This window comes from Pagrus pagrus (genome assembly GCF_965226575.1).
Source record: "Pagrus pagrus genome assembly, chromosome: 1".
Lineage (NCBI taxonomy): Eukaryota > Metazoa > Chordata > Actinopteri > Spariformes > Sparidae > Pagrus > Pagrus pagrus.
In genome coordinates, this window is record NC_140185.1 from 11,028,889 (window position 1) to 11,050,304 (window position 21,416).

General features: G+C 38.4%; 2 protein-coding genes across 2 annotated transcripts; both read right to left on the reverse strand.

Annotated features, from left to right (window-relative positions):
* Window positions 1–1,919: 1,919 nt before the first annotated feature.
* rlbp1a (retinaldehyde binding protein 1a) lies at window positions 1,920–8,443 on the reverse strand. The gene is made up of 8 exons (XM_084361663.1): window positions 8,386–8,443; window positions 6,795–6,835; window positions 5,719–5,847; window positions 5,055–5,259; window positions 3,607–3,785; window positions 3,344–3,502; window positions 3,142–3,252; window positions 1,920–2,668 (listed from the first exon to the last, which is right to left on the reverse strand). The coding sequence occupies exons 2-8, from the start codon at window positions 6,801–6,803 to the stop codon at window positions 2,522–2,524; spliced, it is 939 nt and encodes a 312-aa protein (XP_084217789.1). The 5' UTR covers window positions 6,804–6,835; window positions 8,386–8,443; the 3' UTR covers window positions 1,920–2,521.
* A 4,018-nt stretch (window positions 8,444–12,461) lies between these two features.
* On the reverse strand, window positions 12,462–20,022 carry slc39a1 (solute carrier family 39 member 1). The gene is made up of 4 exons (XM_084355621.1): window positions 19,735–20,022; window positions 18,333–18,463; window positions 17,422–17,724; window positions 12,462–15,005 (listed from the first exon to the last, which is right to left on the reverse strand). The coding sequence occupies exons 1-4, from the start codon at window positions 19,847–19,849 to the stop codon at window positions 14,652–14,654; spliced, it is 903 nt and encodes a 300-aa protein (XP_084211747.1). The 5' UTR covers window positions 19,850–20,022; the 3' UTR covers window positions 12,462–14,651.
* Window positions 20,023–21,416: the final 1,394 nt, after the last annotated feature.

The window sequence follows — 21,416 nt, forward strand, 5'->3', positions numbered from 1 at the left end:
AAATAAATTTAATTTTAAATCTTTTTGGCCCAAGCAAGTGATGAGAGCCCACAGTGTGTTAACCCGCAGTTTTAATTTTGTGTTGACAAACATTTTGATGCTGTGAGGCGGTTAAGGGATGTGTCGATGAGATGAAGGGGCACACACAGTCACACAACATGATGTACTCGGATATTGAACACTGGGTGTTTTTGTTGAAGAAAACCAGTGGTGTGTGTGATCTAAATACGTGAGGAAATATGGTTATTGTGTTCCAAAATAAATTATTTTCTCAAAAGAAAAATGGTCTCCTGTTCTCTTTACTTGCCTGAATAGATGAAGAAGCTGTTATCTGATTAATTTGAAGGTTTATGTCTAACATGGTGACAAAATTGATACAGTTGAGCCCCCTTGTGGGAACCACACTGTACTGTGCTCCTCGCTATGTCTGTCCCCTACAACTTAAGCTACTTAAGTGACATAACAAACTCCATATGGTGTCAAAACAGAGTTGATACCTTCAGATTATCCGTCTGACCTGCTTGTATTTTAATAAACTGGCTAGCTGTTTCTTTAAATTTATTTAAGTGACATTTAAAGAGGAACAAATCGTGACAATGCTCCTTATTTTGAAGTCACACCTATGGGTTTAACTCCTGTGTTAGCTTTATGAGATGTATTTGCCATGAACTGCAAACTGAACTGCTCATGTGCACAGTGCAGATGTAAGGAGCAACACTGAAAAAACACTGTTTGGATCTGGCAAATTGACTGTAACAACAGTTAAACCAGTGTTTTTCAACCCTGTTCCTGGGCCCCCTGCCTGCTCCAAGGCACCCGAGTCAAATGAATGGGTTGTTAGTGGGCGTCGGCAGAGCTTAATGAGGAGCTGATCATTTAAATCAAGTGCGCTGGAGCAGGAGTAGGATCGAAAAACATGGAGTCAAGCTTTAAGTGACACTAAGCCAAATAACTACCCTGACCAGGACCATGGTAATCTGGAGCAGTGGTAGAAAGTAACTACATATATTTACTCAAGTACTGCACTTAAATACGATTTTGAGGTTCTTCAGTTCAGCAACTTTCTACTTCTATTCAGATGACATATTATCCTTTTGCTTCACTAACCTTATTTGAGAGATTTACTTCTTTCTAAATAAAAAAACAACAAACAAAAAAGGTATAAAGTAATTCAATTAACCCCATTTTTCCAGCTGCACAATTAAAGTTGAGTACTTTTATTTTTCATACTTTAAGTATATTTTGGATACAGTCCTGATTAGAAAAACAGATCCTAAAACTGTTGTCGGTAAACACAGTTTGTTTGCAAATGTTTGCATTCTGCTTTTATTTATGTTTTACACAGGAACACACCTTCATTTGGAGTTGGGGTTGTCCTAACCCTGATCATCTGAATGCAGGACTTTTACTTGTAAGAGAGTATTTCTACACCATGGTATTGCTACTTTTATTGAATGATCTGAGTACTTTTCTACCTCTGGCCTCTCCATTGTAGCTCAGGTCAGATCCACTGGTAACCCTTCCTTTTACAGTTCCCTAATTTCTAAGTATATATATGGTATATATATATGGTAAATCATAGTATAATATTGGTATATTGTATGGTATATAAAAATAATTTATAGATATTATTATAGTATTGGTACAGAGAAATGGCATACTACGAAATAAAAAGAAAACCTCCACTATTACCCATCAATTCAAAAAACTACCATGAAGTTATGACCAGTTTAGGTAGGAAGGGGACTGTAAAAGGAAGGGTTACGGACCCATTTAAACCTCTTTTATGAAACACAATTTGCTGAAAATAAATCAGATTTCATGATGTAGGCCTGGTTTAACTAAACTTGCTTAATGAAACAGATTAGGTGAAACAACAAGATGACAAACGGTAAAAATGACATGAAAAACGTCAGACACACACGAAAAAAATCTATTTTATTTAAAATGTCTCAATCCAGTGCAAATTGCAGGATGGATCTTTGTGGTACGTCAGGCATCTGAGTGTCACAACTCAAACAAGGCTGTTGAGACAAAGAAGTGTTTCCGTGGCACTGAATCAGGATCAGGAGGCTCCTGCTCCTTAAAACATTAATTTTCCCTCTTCGTATCTTTCTAAAATTCTCCCCGAGACTATGATTCACTTCTGTACTCTTCATCTGACAGGACTGTAGGCATAAGGCTGATGTGTCTGATGTGAAATTCATTTTAAGGCGAAAAACTCCCTCTTTCCCTCGGCTTGTAAAGTAACAAGGAATGTCAGTGCTGTAACATTAACCATCAATTATTCTCTCTGTAACATCTAAACATCCTTTTTCTTTCCCATTTATCTCATCGTATGTTTGCAAACCACCCCCTTCTCCTAACTCTAGATACTTTTCTTTGCTCATAGGAACTGCCTGAATAATAATACAAATGTCAATAGCTTCATATTAGACCACATATCTGATCTGATCACAAAAGAAGCATCTAGGATGAAGGACACTATAACTCTTGGGACTGATATGAGAGGACTGTTCTCTCAAAGAGCGGTGTCTTCAGAGCCGAAAACCTTGTTGGCGATGGCCTGGCAGTCAGAGACCGGGGCTTTACCGTCGAAGTCTGCAGGCAGGATGTCTGCGTTGAATTCTTTGACGTAGTTGTCCAGCTCGTCACCGTGAACAAAGACCTGAGGAGAGTGAGAAACAGTGTTCAGAGGAGATGACTGGAGCAAATTTACCACCAGAAGAAGAAAAACGGGTCATTATCAACGTGAACATTTTGTTGTTATAGTAGCATGTTTTTCATGTTAGATATTGAAAGATATGTTTTAGCATGATAACTTATTGTTGTTACAGTGTCTCACATTATAATGTGATAATATAACGTCAAAATATCTGGTTATAATGTGTTATATAAAGTGAAACGTTCTATTTTATAACAATAAGATATCTGTTTTTACATAAAATGTTTCATGGTATAAGAAAAGTATTTATTGTTATAAGGTAAAACTTTTCATGTTAAAACGTGATACTGCTCTGTTTATGTTTTCTGGTTTGGCAGCAATGAGTTTCCGTACCATTCGGATAGAACAGTTAGAAAAAACAAGCTGAAAATCAGATTTAGATTAAAGCGTTAATGGGACATGTCCTCCATCCGTACCCTCTCCAGCAGCTTGCTCTTCATGAAGGGTTTGACCACGTTGTACGTAGTGGTGAAGTACCAGGGCTGGTGAGTGACATGGACCGCCTTGAAACGGGCTGGGAACGAGTCCTGCATAAAAACGCACAAAAAGATTTGAAAAAACAGCTCTGAGGTTGCACATGAAAACAATTCTCAGCTTTCCTTGTGTGTCTGTTGTGACCTGCAGCATGTCCACCATCTTCTTGAGCTCAGCCGGTTTAATCCCTGATGCGTGCTGCATGGTGAAGCCCTTAAAGTTCTCGATCAGGACAAAGCCATTAATCTGGGTTTCTTCATTCTCCAGCAGCTTCTCCAGGATCACACAGTACGCTCTTAAGATCTGTGACACGCAGACAAAGACATTTTCAGTAGAGTAAGTCCCTTTTCTTGGTTATTTATATCAAAGAGGTGCTGCTGCGCTGTGTGAGGTTGATCTACAGCTACCTCATCGAATGTGATCTCCTCCAGGTCCCAGTTCTCAATGTTGAAGAGCAGGACCACACGGCCGTACTTGTCCCTGCTGGGCAGAACCACAGGGTAACCGGCCTCGATGGTGCTGCGGACCGCCTCGGGGGTCAGGTTCTCAAACAGCTCGGGATACTCCTTCCTGAAGCGCACATAGCCTAGAGGACACACACACACACATATGCATTCAGTTATGTGGCCCTAATGGTCCACAGACCCTTTGTGTACAGTGAAGGTTGTTTAGTGCCAAACACAATGACACCAGTGTCTCAGTGCATCTACAGTGTAGCTCTAAGCCTCTTCATACCAAGGCACCAATTAACCCAGTGTGTGTGTGTGTGTGTGTGTGTGTGTGTGTGTGTGTGTGTGTGTTCTGTGTTTTACTCGCCAGCAGCAATTAACCCCACGAAACAAGTTCACATCGCATTCCCCTCTCACACTAACAAGTTCTGATCCATATTCATAAATGTGTTTTTTCTTGTGTTATTGTGAGGACCAAATAATCTCACAGCAACAGCAAGAACAACAAATCCAAAGCACAAAGACATTTGTCTGCCCTGACCAAGTAAATTTAGTCTGATTGTAGATAGGTTTTTAGCCAGAGATCTGGTTAGAGCCGGGGGCTTCAGTTGTACTTTACATGAGTATTTCTATTTCCTGCAACCTAATACTTTTACTCCACCACATTTATTTGTACAATTTACATAGCTAGTTACTTTGCAGATTAAAATTATAAATGAAAAATAACTTGAATTATGATGTATAATCGTGGATTATTTTACCCAGCAGTATATAAAGTGATTGAGATGAGCCCCACCTACACCAGCTGCAACATTAAAGTAATGAACACATTAACATCATAAACACTTTATCTCTATGATCCAGTTATATATAACTTTGAAATTGGCACTTGTTGCTACTTTAACTTAAGTAAATGATCTGAGTACTTCTTCAACCGCTGATACAATTAAAAAATACAGTTGTTTTTTTACAATAGTATGAGAAGTCATAAGCACACAGAAACACAAGCAAGTCATCAGCATGGTATTTTGTCCTCTGAGCTTCAAACAACTCTTCAAAACCACTTTTTAATCTCATCTCCTCTCCCAGACCGACACAATCAGTTCCCAGGAGAACACTGTGGGCTCACAAGTGAAGTAAACTTGCTGTCCCATTTGGACACAAAGGAGGTCTTTGTCAGGGGAAACTCAGAAGCATTTAAAAGCCCCCAATTAATGAACACATGCCCCGCTGTCTCAGTGATGGGCAGGACTCATGCAAACGAGGAGCACAAACGAGGTCTCGCCCTCAATTACTGAAACTATTTGAAAATGTTTGCAGACACCGAATGAAAGCAAATCACTTCCGATATCTGACGATGAAATAAAAATCACTGATACAAAGATTTTTGAACTTCTGCTACCAACCCTTCATGAGCTCGTGGGATCTGACAACGTCAAACTTGCGAGCTCTGAGGAAGCGCAGAAGAAGAGAGTCTGGTTTGTCCCCAAAACGCTCCACCACCAGTTTGGCCAGGTCGTCTCCCTCCGCTGCTCTCTCCTTCATCATGGCCCGCAGGTCCTTCAGCGACGACGCCCGCCTCTCATCCGTCTCATTCAGCTCATCCTTCGCCTGCAGGGAAAAGAGACAAAAACAAAATGACATCAAACACATCAGACAAATGTGGTGGAAGAAGTATTCAAAACCTATAAACAGCCCGTTTTCAGCTTTGGGATGAAGCATTTTCCAGCCAATCCCAGGAGGCTTTTAAAGAGTTCATTTAGCTGAAGAAAGGGGAGAATTTCCTCAACACATAAAGGAACACCTCATCCTTTAGTTTATCACAAACATCCAGCATCAACACATGTGAAGATACATGATTATAACCAGACAGGAGGATTCTGAAAAACTGGAATCTGAAAGGTAGCTAGCAACTCTGTCAGACAAACGTAGTGGAGCAAAACGTACAATATCTGCTGTATGAAGAATAAAGTTTCATAAAGTAAATTACAAATACCTGGAGTTTGTACTGGAGTACAGTACTTTTTAAAAATAATTAGATTTGTATATGCTTCAGTTATTATTTCTTACCTTTTGCACAGTGTGACCGGGCAGCTTGTGGCAGGGCCCAAACACCGGCCCATGATCCTTCACTGTCAGATGCTCCAGCTTAGACCTCATGGCCTGCTCCTCCTCCGACACCATACGGTAAGATCCAGTCTGTGAAAACACACATTTGTTAAAAATGTTACTATCATATCAGCTTGTGCAGGTTATTATCATTAGCTTATCCAATAGTTTCTTGGGTATACTGCCATTAACAACCAAATCTACTGAACTCATCCTTTACCCAGTGTTGTAGAAAGTGCTCAAAATTCATGTTTAAGTTAAGATTTTGTGTTAAAATATTAGTTTGGTAAAAGTGAAAGTTACCCATACAAATAGTACTTGAGTAAACTTGAGGGTTGGGAGGGTAACTTTAAAAATGGAGTATTTGATCTGATAATCAGCATCCTTTCTGATTCAGAATCAGTACAAAATGCACTAAATTGGCTCTGATGCAGTGTGTAATCTGTAAAGTAACTTGTAACTACAGTTATAAAATAAATGCAGTGAGTAAAACTTCAGCATGTGCCTCTGAGTGTAGTGGAGTGGGATTATAAAGCAGCAGAAAATGGAAAAACATATAGAAGTACCTCAAAATTGTACTTGAGTAAATGTACTTAGTTACATTCCTTCACTGCTTCTACCCTTGTCTTTAACATCGCAGCAGATGCATTTTATGAAACAAAGCGAGAGCGATATTATTATACGTGCTTTACTGCTTGAACACTTCCACAGCAGCTCGTTATAATGACTTTCAGTGGAGAAACCTATCTGAGACCCCAAACAATTCACACCGGTGGACGGCTGCTTAATCTGCTTCACATGATTACAGAAAGGACTTCTAAAGCCACTTCTTAAAAAACAGCTTAAGAGCCCATCCCAGAGCCAGCATCTACCGGCACAATAACAGCTTTAAGCAGCATCATGCGCTGACGGTCAGACCTCCAGGAGCTGATGCTCCACCAGTGAAGAGAGGCCAGACTGTGATGAGAGGGCTTAAACAGAGACAAGGTGACACTGAAGTGCTCTCTGTTGAATTGTTTCAGAGTGATTAAACTTACAGCAGCCATGGTTGCAGCGTCTCACAGCAGCTTCACCAACACTGTGAAGACAGAAGAAGAATTGGCACGAACAGAACATGAGCACATCAAACTGCTGTGAGACTCTGCAGAGTGAAGTCTTTCTTTCAGAGTCGTCCAGACGTTTAGTTTGTTCAAGTCAGAGTTTGTTAGTAGAGGCCATGGAAACAGAAATGCATTAACCCAGTTATTGGCATATTGCGAAATCTACATAACTGATCAGCACAAACATTTCTTATAGTAACTTCTTTATGTAAAGCACCTTGAATTGCCTCTATGAGTGAAATAAATGTTTTGTATTGGCTCAGTGAAATGTTAAAGATGAAGAGAGGTTTCTTTATGCATCAGTGGAGAAGAACATCCTCTTACAAGAGCCTGACACAACTATAAAACTGAATAACCCAATCTAGTTTGTTCCTGTTGTATTACCTTTATTTAGTTTGAATGACATACTTAACCTGTTACCATTCCTGGACATTTATGTAAAATATCCTAAAACACCTAGCCCCGTCTAGTCCAAATTAAATTCAAAACTGAATAACATGCTGGAGCATCTGATTTTTTGCAAAATAAGTACCTGGTTTATATTTATAAAAACCCAGAAGATCAGTCTTTAAACAACATTTACAGCTGTGATAAAGAACTTTCTCAAGATTGAGAAACTGTGACTGAAACATTGATCGTCTGTATTCCTTGCACGACAAACAGAGATAAAGCAGGTGGTGTGCATGTTGCCTTTGACTGTTCTGAAGTTAATTTCATAATCCTAAAAGACTCTGTCTTAGTCGTCTGCATGAAAACTCTGTTAACTGCGACTCTATTCCCAAATCTAAGTGGCAAGGAATGACATGTGTCTGTGCTCGTTCTGTAACTCAAATTGATATTTTTTCTGAAAATATGCAGTAAAATTAATTTATACCAGTGAACATTAATGCAATGTTAAATTTGTTTTTGGTAAGTCATGTTCACCTACTGTCTTTGTTCCAATGAGGAAACAGAGGCAAAACTTTAACTTCTATCTGAACAGATTTACTGGACCTGGTACCTTTAAGTGCACAGAATTGCTGATAAAGTGAATTCTTTAAACTAAAACATACAGAAAAAAACAGTATTTAAAACATATTTGGCCAAATCATGTTAATTTAGTCTGGTATAAAGCTGAATACTGATGTTGATTTAAAGTCTTTTAACCAAGATTCATGACACAGATGCCCCACAGCTCCTCTTAAGCAAAAATGTTGAATGAGTGTGTTAATCAACCACTTGTGTTAAAGGCTTGCAACCAATTACATATCAAAACTACTCTACTATCACTCTACTTCTACTATAACTTCAGTGAAATACAGAACATGAAGTAGTGCATTGAACAAAACATCCAAAGCGTGGACACACACTTTGTGACACATTCACTCATTACAAAAAACAACGGTTATCTGTTATTGAAAATTTAACTCAAAGTATGGCTTTTAAGATTTTAATAATCACAATAAACAACTCTTATGTCCCTGTACTGCTCATCATTCTTCCTGATCAGTCGAGGGGTCATTTTAGCCAAAGAGCCGAGCAGACTTACCTCAAGCAGACAGGATGAGAGGAGTGGACAGAGTGGCCGGAGAGACAGCAGGAGGAGAGAGGACCAGGAGGGGAGGAGTTACTGAAAACGTCACTCGAAGCAGGATTAAAATGACACACTGGATTACAATGAGTGGCTAATCTACATAATGCAAACTGTGGTGGAGGAGAAGTGTGTCGGTCGGGACTGTCACTCTGGTGTTACGGTGGTCCTGAGGGGCCAAACATAAGATTTTTGCTTCAGGGTCTAAAAAGGGAACCATTAAACCTGCATCCTTTCTTATGGCCAGCAGGGGACGACTCCACCGGTTGCTAAAAGTAGTCTGATTGTATGTAAGCATATGAGAAAATGATCTTACCTTTCACTTGATGCCGACGCCCACGATGCCAAATCAGGCTTCAAAATGGTAGTCCACAAATTCATGGGTGACATCACAGTGGGTTTACACTTGGATGAAACACATTAATAAAATACAAAATATAACAATATTTCAGATTTGGAAACAAATGAATGAAATAGAAAACAACAACATTTTTCGAAAACACATTACCAAATCCAAAAACCTAACAATTCAGAAAACATGTTAACAAATCAGAAAACACATGAAGAACTGAAACTATTTTGTTTTGTTCAGGTGTTTTTCAAATGTGTTTTGCACCTCTGGGCCACCGCACACTGGTCTGATTATCATTTTCATCACACAACAAATTTTTATTTTGAAACATAGGCAAATATAAACAAATCTCAAAGAGAAACTAATGAATACAATTATACGTAATCAAGGTTTTTTTTGCGATAGTCTGTGTTTCATTTATGATTCCAGCTCTACACAGTTTGTAATTAACATCACATCATATTGTATGAAACTTGGGAACTGCAGGTTTTTCTCACAGCTGTGAGCTGTCCCACACGTCTGTCTTGTTTCCAGTGTGGTGCCTGGTAAGCTTGTTGTTACCCACTGAGACTGAACGTTGACCCAGCACATGTGACATGAAAGGTGGGATTTGAGCTTCCTGTGCCTGAACAAATGTCATATGAGGGAGGTGACCACCTGTGAAGGACTCACACGTTCAGCTTCATATTACACATTCTTTGAAATCCTCATCAGAGGGAACCACTTGTTGTTGGGGCCCAGATTACGGATTAATTATCCATGGCTGCACAACATCATTCAACTGGCTTCTCCTCTGCTGCCAGTCGTTAATTACAGTCGGTGAAAATCAAATCATGTTTGCTTTCATTGTTGAGGGATTGGTGACCATCTGTCACGTATATCATTCCATCTTCATTCCCTACATCTTTCTTACTTACAGCAATGAATCATTTCAGGGTAACTTTTGCTTAACTTGCAGAAATCTACAACGGCAACGGTTCTTTAGTTTAATGTCAGACGGTCAGTTGTGTGCCACACATATTATACAGTCAGTCATGATCCCCAGAGGATGTATTCTTCTGACTTTAGTTATCTTCTGACTTTGTCACCAGAAGGCTGATATTTGTGGTTTTGAGTGAAATGTCTCGACAATTAATGGACATATTGCCATGAAATTTGATGTAGAGATTTATGTTCCAATACTTTGGGTTATGACCAAATACTAAAACTAATCACAGTCCCTTCAGTCTCAGCTATACTTTTTGTTCAGCACAAATCAACAGTTGTTAGCATGCTAACATGCTAAATAAGATGGTGAACATGGCACCTGCTCAACATTGTTTTATACACATTTTCTGCATTGAACTGCACTCCACATTAGCTTCAGTTAAAAAGAGCTGGAGTTTGGTGCTTTGTATACATACATACCTGCCCCAAAAATGCTAATTCTAAGTTAACCATCGCAATCAGTCTTATCTTCATATTTTATGGGCAGATATGAGAGTCATGTTCTCACCCAACTCTCAACAAGAAGGAAAAGCAGATAAGCCAAAATGGCAAACAATGTCTTTAACTGTTTTTTAAGGCACTTCTGAAGATTTTTTTTTTTTACAATAATATAAAAAGGATCAAACTGAAACAATGGATTTATATAAATGAAAACTTTTAATTTATCCAACATGGCATGTATGTTTTTCTCTTCTCTCTTCACATGAATAAAGCATGTCATCTCTGCATGAAGGAGCAGACCTTGTTTTAGACAGGACATCATCTGAATCCTATCTGAGAGAGGAGAACACAGCTGAGTTGAGCTGATAGAAGAGGTTAATGAGCTGTAGATGGGTCTCCCTCCTCCGCACACTGAGGCCTCTGTCATCCAGAACTGGCAGACTTACTGTACTCTGCTATTGTTCCTCCATCAGCACCTCTCATTAGTGGACGGTCATGAATAAACTTCTATTCCCCCGCAGAGACAAACAGGGGTTAACAAAGCCTCCATGTATCACATCAGACATGGCTATACGAGTGTTTTTGTATACAGTTGGCTTCTTTGATGTAAAGAATTTCTGGCTGTTATGTCACCCTGCAGCCGACAAACAGGCAATGAGGACTGGGCAACCCTATGTACTGTTGGGGAGTTTAATCTACAGATATGCATAAAAACAGGCCCCTTCTGGCGTTGTGATGATGCATTTTACAGCTAATCTAAAGGCTTTTTATTAACTTCTTTAAGTAGAATTTTCGCAAACACATTAACGAGCACTAAATCTTTCAGTTTCAAACACTGAAAAAAATCAAAATCACTGTATTTGGAGATAAATGGTGTTCGCTGGACAGGAAGGGTATGAAAAATAGTAATCCTGAAAATGACTACCCTTATGAAAATGTCACGTGCACCATTACAGTTAAAAATAATTTTACAGCTGTAATGAATATTTTCACTGATACCGTGAGCTAAAGTTTTAGCATGTGAAAACAAACTGTCCCATGTGAACCAGATATTTTCACAGGTCACATATGAATATGAATTTTACCTTTTCAAATGGTAAATTACAAACATTCACGTAAGTCTTTTTTTATTACATGTGAATTTCCAGCCATAGATTGTATACATATTGTAGATAGTATTTGCCTTAGTGATGCTGTGGCAAAGTACAAAGCTGCATTAAATCAAATGTGCAAGTACCTCAAATTTGGGTGTTATAGGTGTTTGTTGTTTGGTGTCTGCTCTACTCAAGTGCTCCAGTTAGTTATAAGACTGTGAACGTGAGCAAGCCTCATTATTTTCATTAATTACACCACATTTGCGCTTTTCCTCCTGTCACACGTCGAAATGTCCTCTGAATGAAAGGTAAATCAATCGAGGTGGCACAGGGCTTTTAATAATAATGACTGAAACAGTCAAATTAATATTCTTAAACGTGCATCACTAAATTACATTCATAAAACTGATATTCAAGTCTGCAAATCCTGAAAGATCTTTCAAAATGCTGTCTTCACTGGGAGAGTATGACTCAGAGGACCAACACCTCCACCTAGTGGCTCCAGTCATCTGCTGTCATGTTACCGAAAGTGTAGAGAAGTCTGGAGGATAAGGGAAACATTCACTGTCAGTCAATAAAGTCGTTTCATTTAAACTTCTGTTGGTTTAGAATCAGAGGTGGGTGAAACTAAAACCTTCAAAACCTGATCGTAAATGTTACACTATTCTAACACTGGCACCCACACATAACACATCAACATGTTTTAACTAAGAATAACACCACATTTAGTCTCCTGTGATTACACACTGCACAACAAAGAAGTATAAAAAACTGAAGTGAAGTGATGAAGTATACATTGTATATTTGTATTCATGATTCATGATTTATTTATCTAAACTTAAGTTGTGCTATTTTGAGAGACAATTTTTTTTGTAATTCATTTGAACCAAAGTAATTTTAAAAGTAAAAAAGTAAAAGTACATATAATCACATTACCCAAGATTTTTAGACACGTTTTACAGTTATACAAAGTCTGTTCATTATACAAGAAATATCTGCTTGACATACATTAATATGTAAGTATTATTCCTAAAGGAAAATTTGAGTAAATCTAAATTATGTTCCAAGAATGTCTAAATTAACTATAAATGAGGTTTATTTATTTATTATGATTATTACAAACCAACATTTCATTGATTTCAGGGTCTGCTGCCTTTTCACGCAATAAACAAGCAGAAAACTCCTTTTAAAAATCTTTACTCTGATCAAGCGAACACAACAGACAACAGTCTCTTCTCTCATGAGGCGAGGAATCATAAGGCACACAAAAATACATGTCGGTCTACATGCAGAAGGACAGTTGGTGTTTTGTTGTACATTACAAAGAACTTCTTACACATTACAATGCACGAGTGAGTGTTGACAAAATGCACATGAACAACACAGCAGCGAAAGCCGGGGAGTTCCTTTAGGGCAGCAGTTTCATCCTGTTACTTTCATTAGTCATGATCACATGACCTTTAACTGAAATAATGTGCACATCTACAGAAAATATGGGGTGTGCCACATTTGAATTGGCATCAACTATTCTTTTTTGCTGACAACCGACCCACATCCTCCGGCTTCCTGTTGTTTGTTCTGATGAGGAAACAATGTGACCGTCACATGACTGACTAAAACAGGAATAGTGACTATACAGACAGTTTATTTGACTATTATTGCATACATAAACTTCACATGCTAGCTGAGTTGTGTATAACTGAAAACACAGATATACTGGAGCTTTTTACTGTGACTGTTAATTGAATGTGCTGTTTTTCACTTTCTCTTCAATTCTTTGTTAAAGCTGCTTTACATGTGTGGATTGGCCCATGCTGTAGTTTAAGAAAGAATTAATTAATCTTAATCTGTTACCATACTGTGGTGTCCTACTTGGTTTGATTTCTTGATGTAAATTAGAGCTGCATCGATTAATTGGTCGGTTGATGGAAAGAAAATGATTTGCCAACAATTTTTACAATCAATTAATCATTTCAGTAATTTTTTAAGCAAAAATATCAAATATTCGCTGGTTGCAGATTCTTCAATGTGAGGATTTGCTGCTTTTCTTTGTCATTTATGACAGTAAATGAAGAGTCTTTGCATTTTGGACTGTCGGTTGGACAAAAGAAGCAATTTGTAGACGTAACTTTGGGCTCAGGGGAACTGGGATTAGCATTTCTCACATTTTTTTTTACATTTTATAGACTAATAAGTGATTAATCAAGGAAAGCTGCTTTCAGCGGTATCATTTTGCAGAATTGTATCCCTCACTTCTCTCTGTGCTGATATTTAAAGTGTCTGGATTTGTTCGCGATAAAAATAGAGAACTAAAATCACTCTACATGGAGAAGTGTTTTAGAAAAGCAGCATTATGTCTATATTTGCAGTGCACAGCAATTCACAGTGGGCAAACAGAAATGACTAAACCAGGACAAAGTTCATCATGATGTAAATGATAGTGATCAGCTTGTTTAAATTTGTGGAGATAAACACTGATTCTTTATTAGAAAAGTGCAAACAGAATAGAAATAAATCCCACATGTTTTGTCATCGTTGTCTCTCTTTTTGGCATAAAACTTCTTCTTAAGGCATCAGGAAGTCAGTTTACATTTACATTAGTGTACCGGACAAATATACAACATTTTGATTGAAGTAAAGGCAGCCTGAGGCTGGAAACTACATCTAAAAGAATTGCACTAAAATGCCAGTTTTTAGCAAATAAATCTGGGTCAGTGAAGCAACATTTAAAAACAAACTGCATGAAACAAAAGCGAAGGCACAAACAGTGCTTTTTGGAAAGTGGAAGCTCCCTGTTTGAACTTGTTGAAAATAAAATGTAAACATTAATGATCTGGAGGTACTGATGTGCTGACGTGGTTGAATTAATGACAAGGTATTATGCACTTGTAATGTAGCCCTTTGTTTCCAGTAGTTTCTTCAATAGTGTCAAAGGTCAGAGACTGTTTGCAGTCCAAAGCTGGTTTAAAAACAAGTGATAAATGAAGAGGGTCAGTGATAACACACTTCTTTCCCCTGTGATTCTCTTGGTTGTTCAACAAACTTAGGAAGTGTTTCCTCTTTACATAAAATCCTCTAAAAAAAGAAATTATATATATATACATATTCTTCAGGCTGATCCTTTTTAGAAATGTACCATGAAAGCAATTAAACACAGAACTGTTGTCCTGCTTCCTTTAACGATAAAACTCCAGAGTTGGGTTAACAGTGCGTCAATAAACCTACTTCTTCTTTTCTTGTGAGGACAGTTTGTCTTTCTGTACAAAAGTCATCCATTAACTTGTGGGATCTGCAGTAGTTGGCAGAAAGCATCCAGGTCACAGATATGCCAACTGAAAGATGACTTGTTCTCAGCCCAGAAATGTCAGAGCGGCCATGATGCTGAAGCCCAGCAGGATGAAGAGCACCTTGAGAAGCTGCTTCCCAGGCGAGTTGAGCTCATGTGGGAGGATCTCCAGAAAGGTGATGTACACAAACGTCCCAGCGGCAAGCCCCTCCAGGACAGCCTGGATTAGCGCCCCAGCTTCTAGCTGAGCCTCCATCACACTGATGCCGATGGCGATGCCTATAGGTGACATCATGGCGAACACGCCGATGTAAGCGGCCACCCATAACGGACGCACTGCGCTCTGGACCAGCTTCACTGACAGGCTGAACACTATGATGCTCTTGTGGACGAGTATAGCGATGCAGATCTCCAAAACCTGGAGAAAACAAGTTTGATGGTTAATTATAACTCCTTCAATAGCTTTTACATAATGGTCAATTAAGAAACAGCCTGCAAAAATACAATAGTAAATGTTGATGAGTCTGTATATGAAGCCTGAGTTGGATTTTAGTGGGTAAACTAATTAGTGCGGCAGGACGAGGAGGGCTGGACTCACTGATGCTTAGTGCTCACATGCAGTCAAAGTTGTTAGTCGATGATCTAAATTGCGTTCCTTTATCTTAATTTTGAAATGTCCTGTAGACTATAGCCAGATAAGAATTAGCCTATGAATTTCTCCATGTGTTTCCCACCTCTAGGATTGGTCAATATGACAGTGCATAGTAAAAGACGGTATAGATTTGTCATCCATTGGAGACTTCTGCCATACTTATTATACCGTGGCAGCTATGTGACTACCAACCTCTAGTAATATCTGGCCATTGTGGACAATGTGCTTTATGGCAAAGTAATATGTTTTATATCTGCTTTATCAATGAAGTGACCTGATTTTTTTCAATATCATGGTTCAATGGTTATTTTATCCATTGTTTCTCATCTCATTTCCCAGAAAATGATATAAGAACATAAAAAAATTCTTAGACATAGAGCAATCAATGCATAGTGTAAGATCAATAATGCCAATCAATAATACTGTACGTAATAATATAATTATTATATAATTATTATTAATATGACCATTTTGTTACGCATACATTAGTAGCTAATGTTCTACTTGACACTGCTCTGCTTGAATTCATATCCTTACACAATCAGGATAGCAAAATGTGGATCCTATGTCTCAAATGACCTCTTTCAAGCTAATTATTATTGTTGATGCATGTATTTTTGTTGTTATATCTCTGTTTGCTAGTTGCTTGTTTGCGCCTGTTATCATCTCCAACAGTGATGTGAGCGCGTACTGACCACATCCTTTTGACGATACTGCATCACTGCAGTCTACAACAGAATCAGGTCCATTAAAATGCAGAAGTGTGTTCTGCATTTAATCCACAGCATGGCACACTTAGGCGTTTTAATATTTCATTTCTTCGGTCCACCTTGAAAATGTTATCCCAATTGCAACGGCATAAATCTAATTAAATTAGGTTATATATGTGTTTTATTTAATTAATTAACCATCTAATGTGTACTTTTCGAAAGAGTGCAGTAAACTTGCTGAAAACACAGAAACAACACACAATTACATATAGATGCAAAGTCTTGAGGGAACACTGAAAGCATGCTGACTGCTCTGGCAGTCTTGTGACCAGAAGGCAGAAGATCAGACTCGCATGACAGCAGGATTCCTTCCTGTCAAAGCGTCCCGAAGCTATAAACTGAAACCCTGCTTTCTTCTGGCTACATGAGAGCTCCATAAATACGATTCCATCTGTATTTGTGCAGCACTTTTCCATGACAATTGTTTGTCTTGACATGTAAGATAGCGAGAAGAACCAGAGAGATAGCTTTTAATAAATATTTGATTCTTTAGAAGAGTGGGGAGAAAAGGAAAGCGCAGGAAACAACAAACGTATATATTAGGAATTTTCAGACTCTGAGACTGAGGACTGTGGAGAGGTTGGAAAAAGGTGCTCCCTCGTCCCTTTACTGGCTTAGTTTCGTTTAATTCCTGGATGCCTATGGGATCATGATTATGTTATTTAATCCCAAAGACCAGTGATCCTTAACTAATGGCCCACTGAAGGGTGGGTCACACTGGGAATGTTTTTGTTCGTTGATACCATTAATAAAGGTTCAATAGTGTATTTAAATAATGTTTGTTTGATAACTGGCCCCTGGCCTCTTGTCATCTTTCAAAAGTGGTCCCTGCACAGAGAAAGCAAGTTGAGTATCCCTGCCATAGACACTGAGTAGTTGAGCTAAGATAGCCTAATATTTCTGTTTGACATTATGTTTACCAAATACATAAAAAAAGTCTGTTCAACGGCCTTCATTGGTTTTTGACTCCTGGAAAAAATCCTCTCATCTCTTTAACCAGATCACATACATTCAGGCTGTTCTGTCTGATCGACTTATGATAACTAATGTAATATTTTTTCACTCACATTCCCTGAGCATCTCCTGAAACTCTATGGAGTATTTATTTGATCAAGCATCCGTGGGACGTGCTGGAAACTAGTCCGATTCAGTGAGGCACCACCGTAGATTGGACTTGGCTTTGACCCATTGAGTCATGGAAACAGAGCTTCTGGAGTGAACCTGTGGTGTCTGACACCAGGGCACTGGTGGCAGATTCTTTCAGTCCTATCATTTGCTGGGTGGGGCCTCCATGGATTGGTATTGTACCGGTCTGGGGAATTTGGAGGATGGAGTGGCTCCCTGTTTCTTCTACAATAAGAGTCCACACATGACCCTTTTAACATCAGCTGAAGTACTTTTTGTCTTCTTACCTTTGAGTCAGTGTTCTGCAGGCCGATTGCAAGACCCTCAAAGACCGAGTGGAGCGAGAGGGAGAGGAAGAGCATGAAGGAACGAAAGGGGGAGTGAGCCTGATGGTCAACATGGACGTGGTGGCCGCTGCTCTCCAGATCGGGACTTGTTCCGTGACTGTGTCCATTTCTGTTGTCTGATATCAGGGGCGCGCTCTCCCCCGGATCCCCTCTCACCTCTTGACAGTTCAGGACGATCCTCTCCAGGATAAGGACAGTGAAGAAGCCGGCAGCGATGATGAACTCTGGAAGGGGGAAACTGATCTGTTTTGAGACCAATGGGGAGAGATTAGTCGTAACTGTTGATCACTCGTTATTTTACTCTGTCTTTTTTGGTCTTTCATTTTTTAAAGAATAAATACAGCAAGGGTTGGAACGGTATGAGAGTTTCATGGTACAACAACCATCTCAGAAAATATAGTTTTATGACATATGGTATTACACAAATATCATCATAATGATTGTTATTACCTCCGCCAAGGAGGTTAAGTTTTCACCCATGTACATTTGTTAGTTGGTTTGTCAGCAGAATTACACAAAAACTACTGAAGCAATTTCCACAAAACTTGTTTTTAAGTAAATTATCAAGCAATAAACACCAAACATTCACTGGTTACATCTTTTCAAATGCGAGGATTAGCCTTGTTTTATATTGTTAAGTGTTTTATATCATTGTGAATTGAAATTTTGGGGGTTTTGGACGACTGATTAGACTGAACAAGTAATCTCAAGAGGTCAACTTTGACATTCAGACTACACGATTATTACATTAATCAAAATAAATATTAAATGATTCATTTCCATTTAAAATAATAAAACAAAAACAGTTCAGACATTGAGTTTTGTCTAAATCAGTCCATACTCAGACGCACCTCCACTTTCCGAGCATCCAGCTCACTGTTGATGTCTGAGAGATAATCTGGAATGATGTCGAGCAAACATGCCGCCAGGAAAACACCTCCAGCAAAACAGCTGATGAGACTCAGAACTGTGCGGTGGGTTTCTGCAAATGAAAACATAAAACATGAACCTACTAGAGACAAAATGCCATAAACTGCAGAACAAATGTTCCAGTTTTAGCCTAAATTATGTGTTACTCTGAATTTGTGCATTTCTAAGATAAAAATGACCCTGTCCTGATTCTCTGTGTGAATTAATGGGTCATTTCACATTTCTAACTCGCCATTATCACTTGGTTAGATCGAAAAACATTACATTTATGACTGAATTAGTTTATAACCGGAGGGTTGATTGTACATCTCAGAAATGACACTCGAAATGAAATCACTGCCACTCCTTCCAAAATTTGAATAACTGCTGGAAGATCATGTGAAACATCACCAGTCAAAATGAGTCAGGAGGACATTAAAAGTCACAGAGGTGTGACAGAGAGAAATGATACTTTCACTTCCAGTTAAGAAAGCAAAAGTTCACCAGTGATAGACAAAGCCCTGGCTTGTTACATACATAAGACCAAATGTATGTGATCATGTGTTAAGGAGGCTTTAGGCTTCAGCCTTCATCCCTGTCAGGTGACTCCAGCCCAGGGGAGCCAGGAGGGTTTGTTAATGGAAATAATGAACTTAAACATGACAGATTAGGGTTGACAGTAACAATGTAATGGTGCAAGAAATAGTTAACAGTGCAAAAGGTCATTAAATAAGCCATATGGATAATGTCCTGGGTAAATACAACATTAAAACAAAAAATCCTAAAGAAATGTTGTTTTTTGCTCTTAATGCTGGTTGTTGACTAATAATCAATGACCCCTCCAGTCTACTGCTACATTGTTATCTCCTTGTCAATGGTTTCTGTGTCACAGTTCATAAAATCAATAGCAGTTAATTGCCTTAACAACACTATTTACACTTTAAAGATGTGATTCAATGAGACAGAGGGCTGGTGACAGCACTATCTACAGACCCTGTTCCTTTCGCTAATCTTAGGCGGGACCTTTACGCCGAACTTCATTCAAACTTCTAGCGATTTAAGAAGAGCTTGTTTATTCAGTACTCTTATCAAGCCGTAGACAAAGAACGAAAAGTGCACGTGATCAGTGAGTTTCACTTCGTAATTCGGCATCGGACTAAAGCAACATCAAAGTGAAACATGTATAATTATTCGCCATAAAGCACATTTTCACTGAGATTTGAGGTAATGTTAACGTCCCATCTTCACTAAAGGACTATATATATTATAACCACACAGTCTACTATCAAACTGAACACCGTGCCAATGCTAACGGTTGTTTATGTTTTATTAAGGTGCTCTTACCTCTCCCGTTTGTGTCTCTGAACCATTTGACTCGAGCAGGGATGAACCCGAAAAACAAAGTTAAAAGCAATAAGCCGATCAGAGCGCCTATTTTCACCTGCAGCAGATAGTCCATGTTGTGGCTTAAACTGTCAGTTTAAAAATTAGAGTCACTCCTTAACTGTACTATCATTTGATTAGCTAGTATTAAGCAAGCGGAAGCCAGCTGACCGATACTAAGACAGGAGCTGAGGAGCTGAGGAGCAGAGGAGCAGTCTCCCGTGTTGTTGTTTGGAAAGCGTCCGAGTGCTGCTGCTGCTGCTGCTCAGGCTACGGCGGCCGAGAGAGTCAAAAACCGTATGAGGGGGAAAAAAGGAAAATGGCGCCCCCACCTCATTACTACCCTGATCAAAGTGTAATTATTCAGTAGTACTGATTGTTTATAATATTATTATCTTTCTTTTAATTTAACCAGACCCTTTATAAATATTCGCAGGTCTCACACACTGACTAAAGTCAAAGGTCAATTTAAGCGGACTTTCTGCTATACTTAAAGGAGCACTATGTAGTTTTGGCGAAGAAGAAATTCAAACTTAGAAATGTAATATTTGCAATATTAATTAGGTAATAATACAAACCCTAAATATGTATCTTTCCCATAAGTGAATAAACAAGCTGTTCTCAGAGGAAAATAAGGTCCCCAGAACACTATTTGAAGCTAGAAAAGTGGCAGGGTCCGCCACATATAAACCAAGTGAAACAGTATGAAACTGTGTTGTCCTTTAAGGTCAGTTTGTTTATTCAGTCATGAAAACAAAGAGGCATAAAAAAATCAGTCAATGGATTTCTTCCCCCAAACTACATATTGCAGCTTTAAATGATAAAAGACCAAGCAAACAGTAGTTCATAGTCTTTTGAAGGTGGCAACTAGTGATTATTTCAATTGTCGATTAATATTTTGATCTTTTTATCTAATAATCGATGAGTTGTTTGGTCTAAAAAATGTCAGAAAATGGCAAAAAATGTTTAGTTTTTACCAAAGCCTCAGATGACCAGTGTTGTAAAAAAGGCCGCAAAACTCAGACTTACATGCACACAAAAAAGAAAGATATGGTGTTACAAAATTAAAAGTGAATGTCAGGTGTAGCACTTGAGCAAAAGTCTTGAAGTTTCTGGTAATAAATATACTTGAATTTAAAAAGTGAGTTTAGTATCAAAAGTGCAAGTAAAAGTAAATTATACATATATTTATATGTATGTATGGACTGTGTACATGGTCTGAATGTATTCAGCATGCAATCTGCAAACTTAAATGTGACTAAAGTTATCAAATACATTTAGTGAAGTTAAAAGTAAAGTACTTGTCTCCAAAGGTAGTTGAGTGGAAGCATAAACGTTGCAGAAAATATCAAAGAAATGTATTTAAGTACAGTACTTGACTAAATGTACTTAGTTACTTTCCATATTGAAGTTTATGTCCCCAAACATCTTGCTTCATCCACAATCCAAAGATGATCAGTCTACTGTCATATAAGAGTAAAGAAACCAGAAAATATTCACATTTAAGGTGATGAAATTAGATTTTTTTTTTTACAGTTTTTAAAAAAAAAAACAAGAGTGCCTTTAAAAATCTTCAAACCTGGACAAAGAGAAATACCTTCTGTGTAGCCTTATATCACTTCATGTAGAAACTAAGTGAGAAA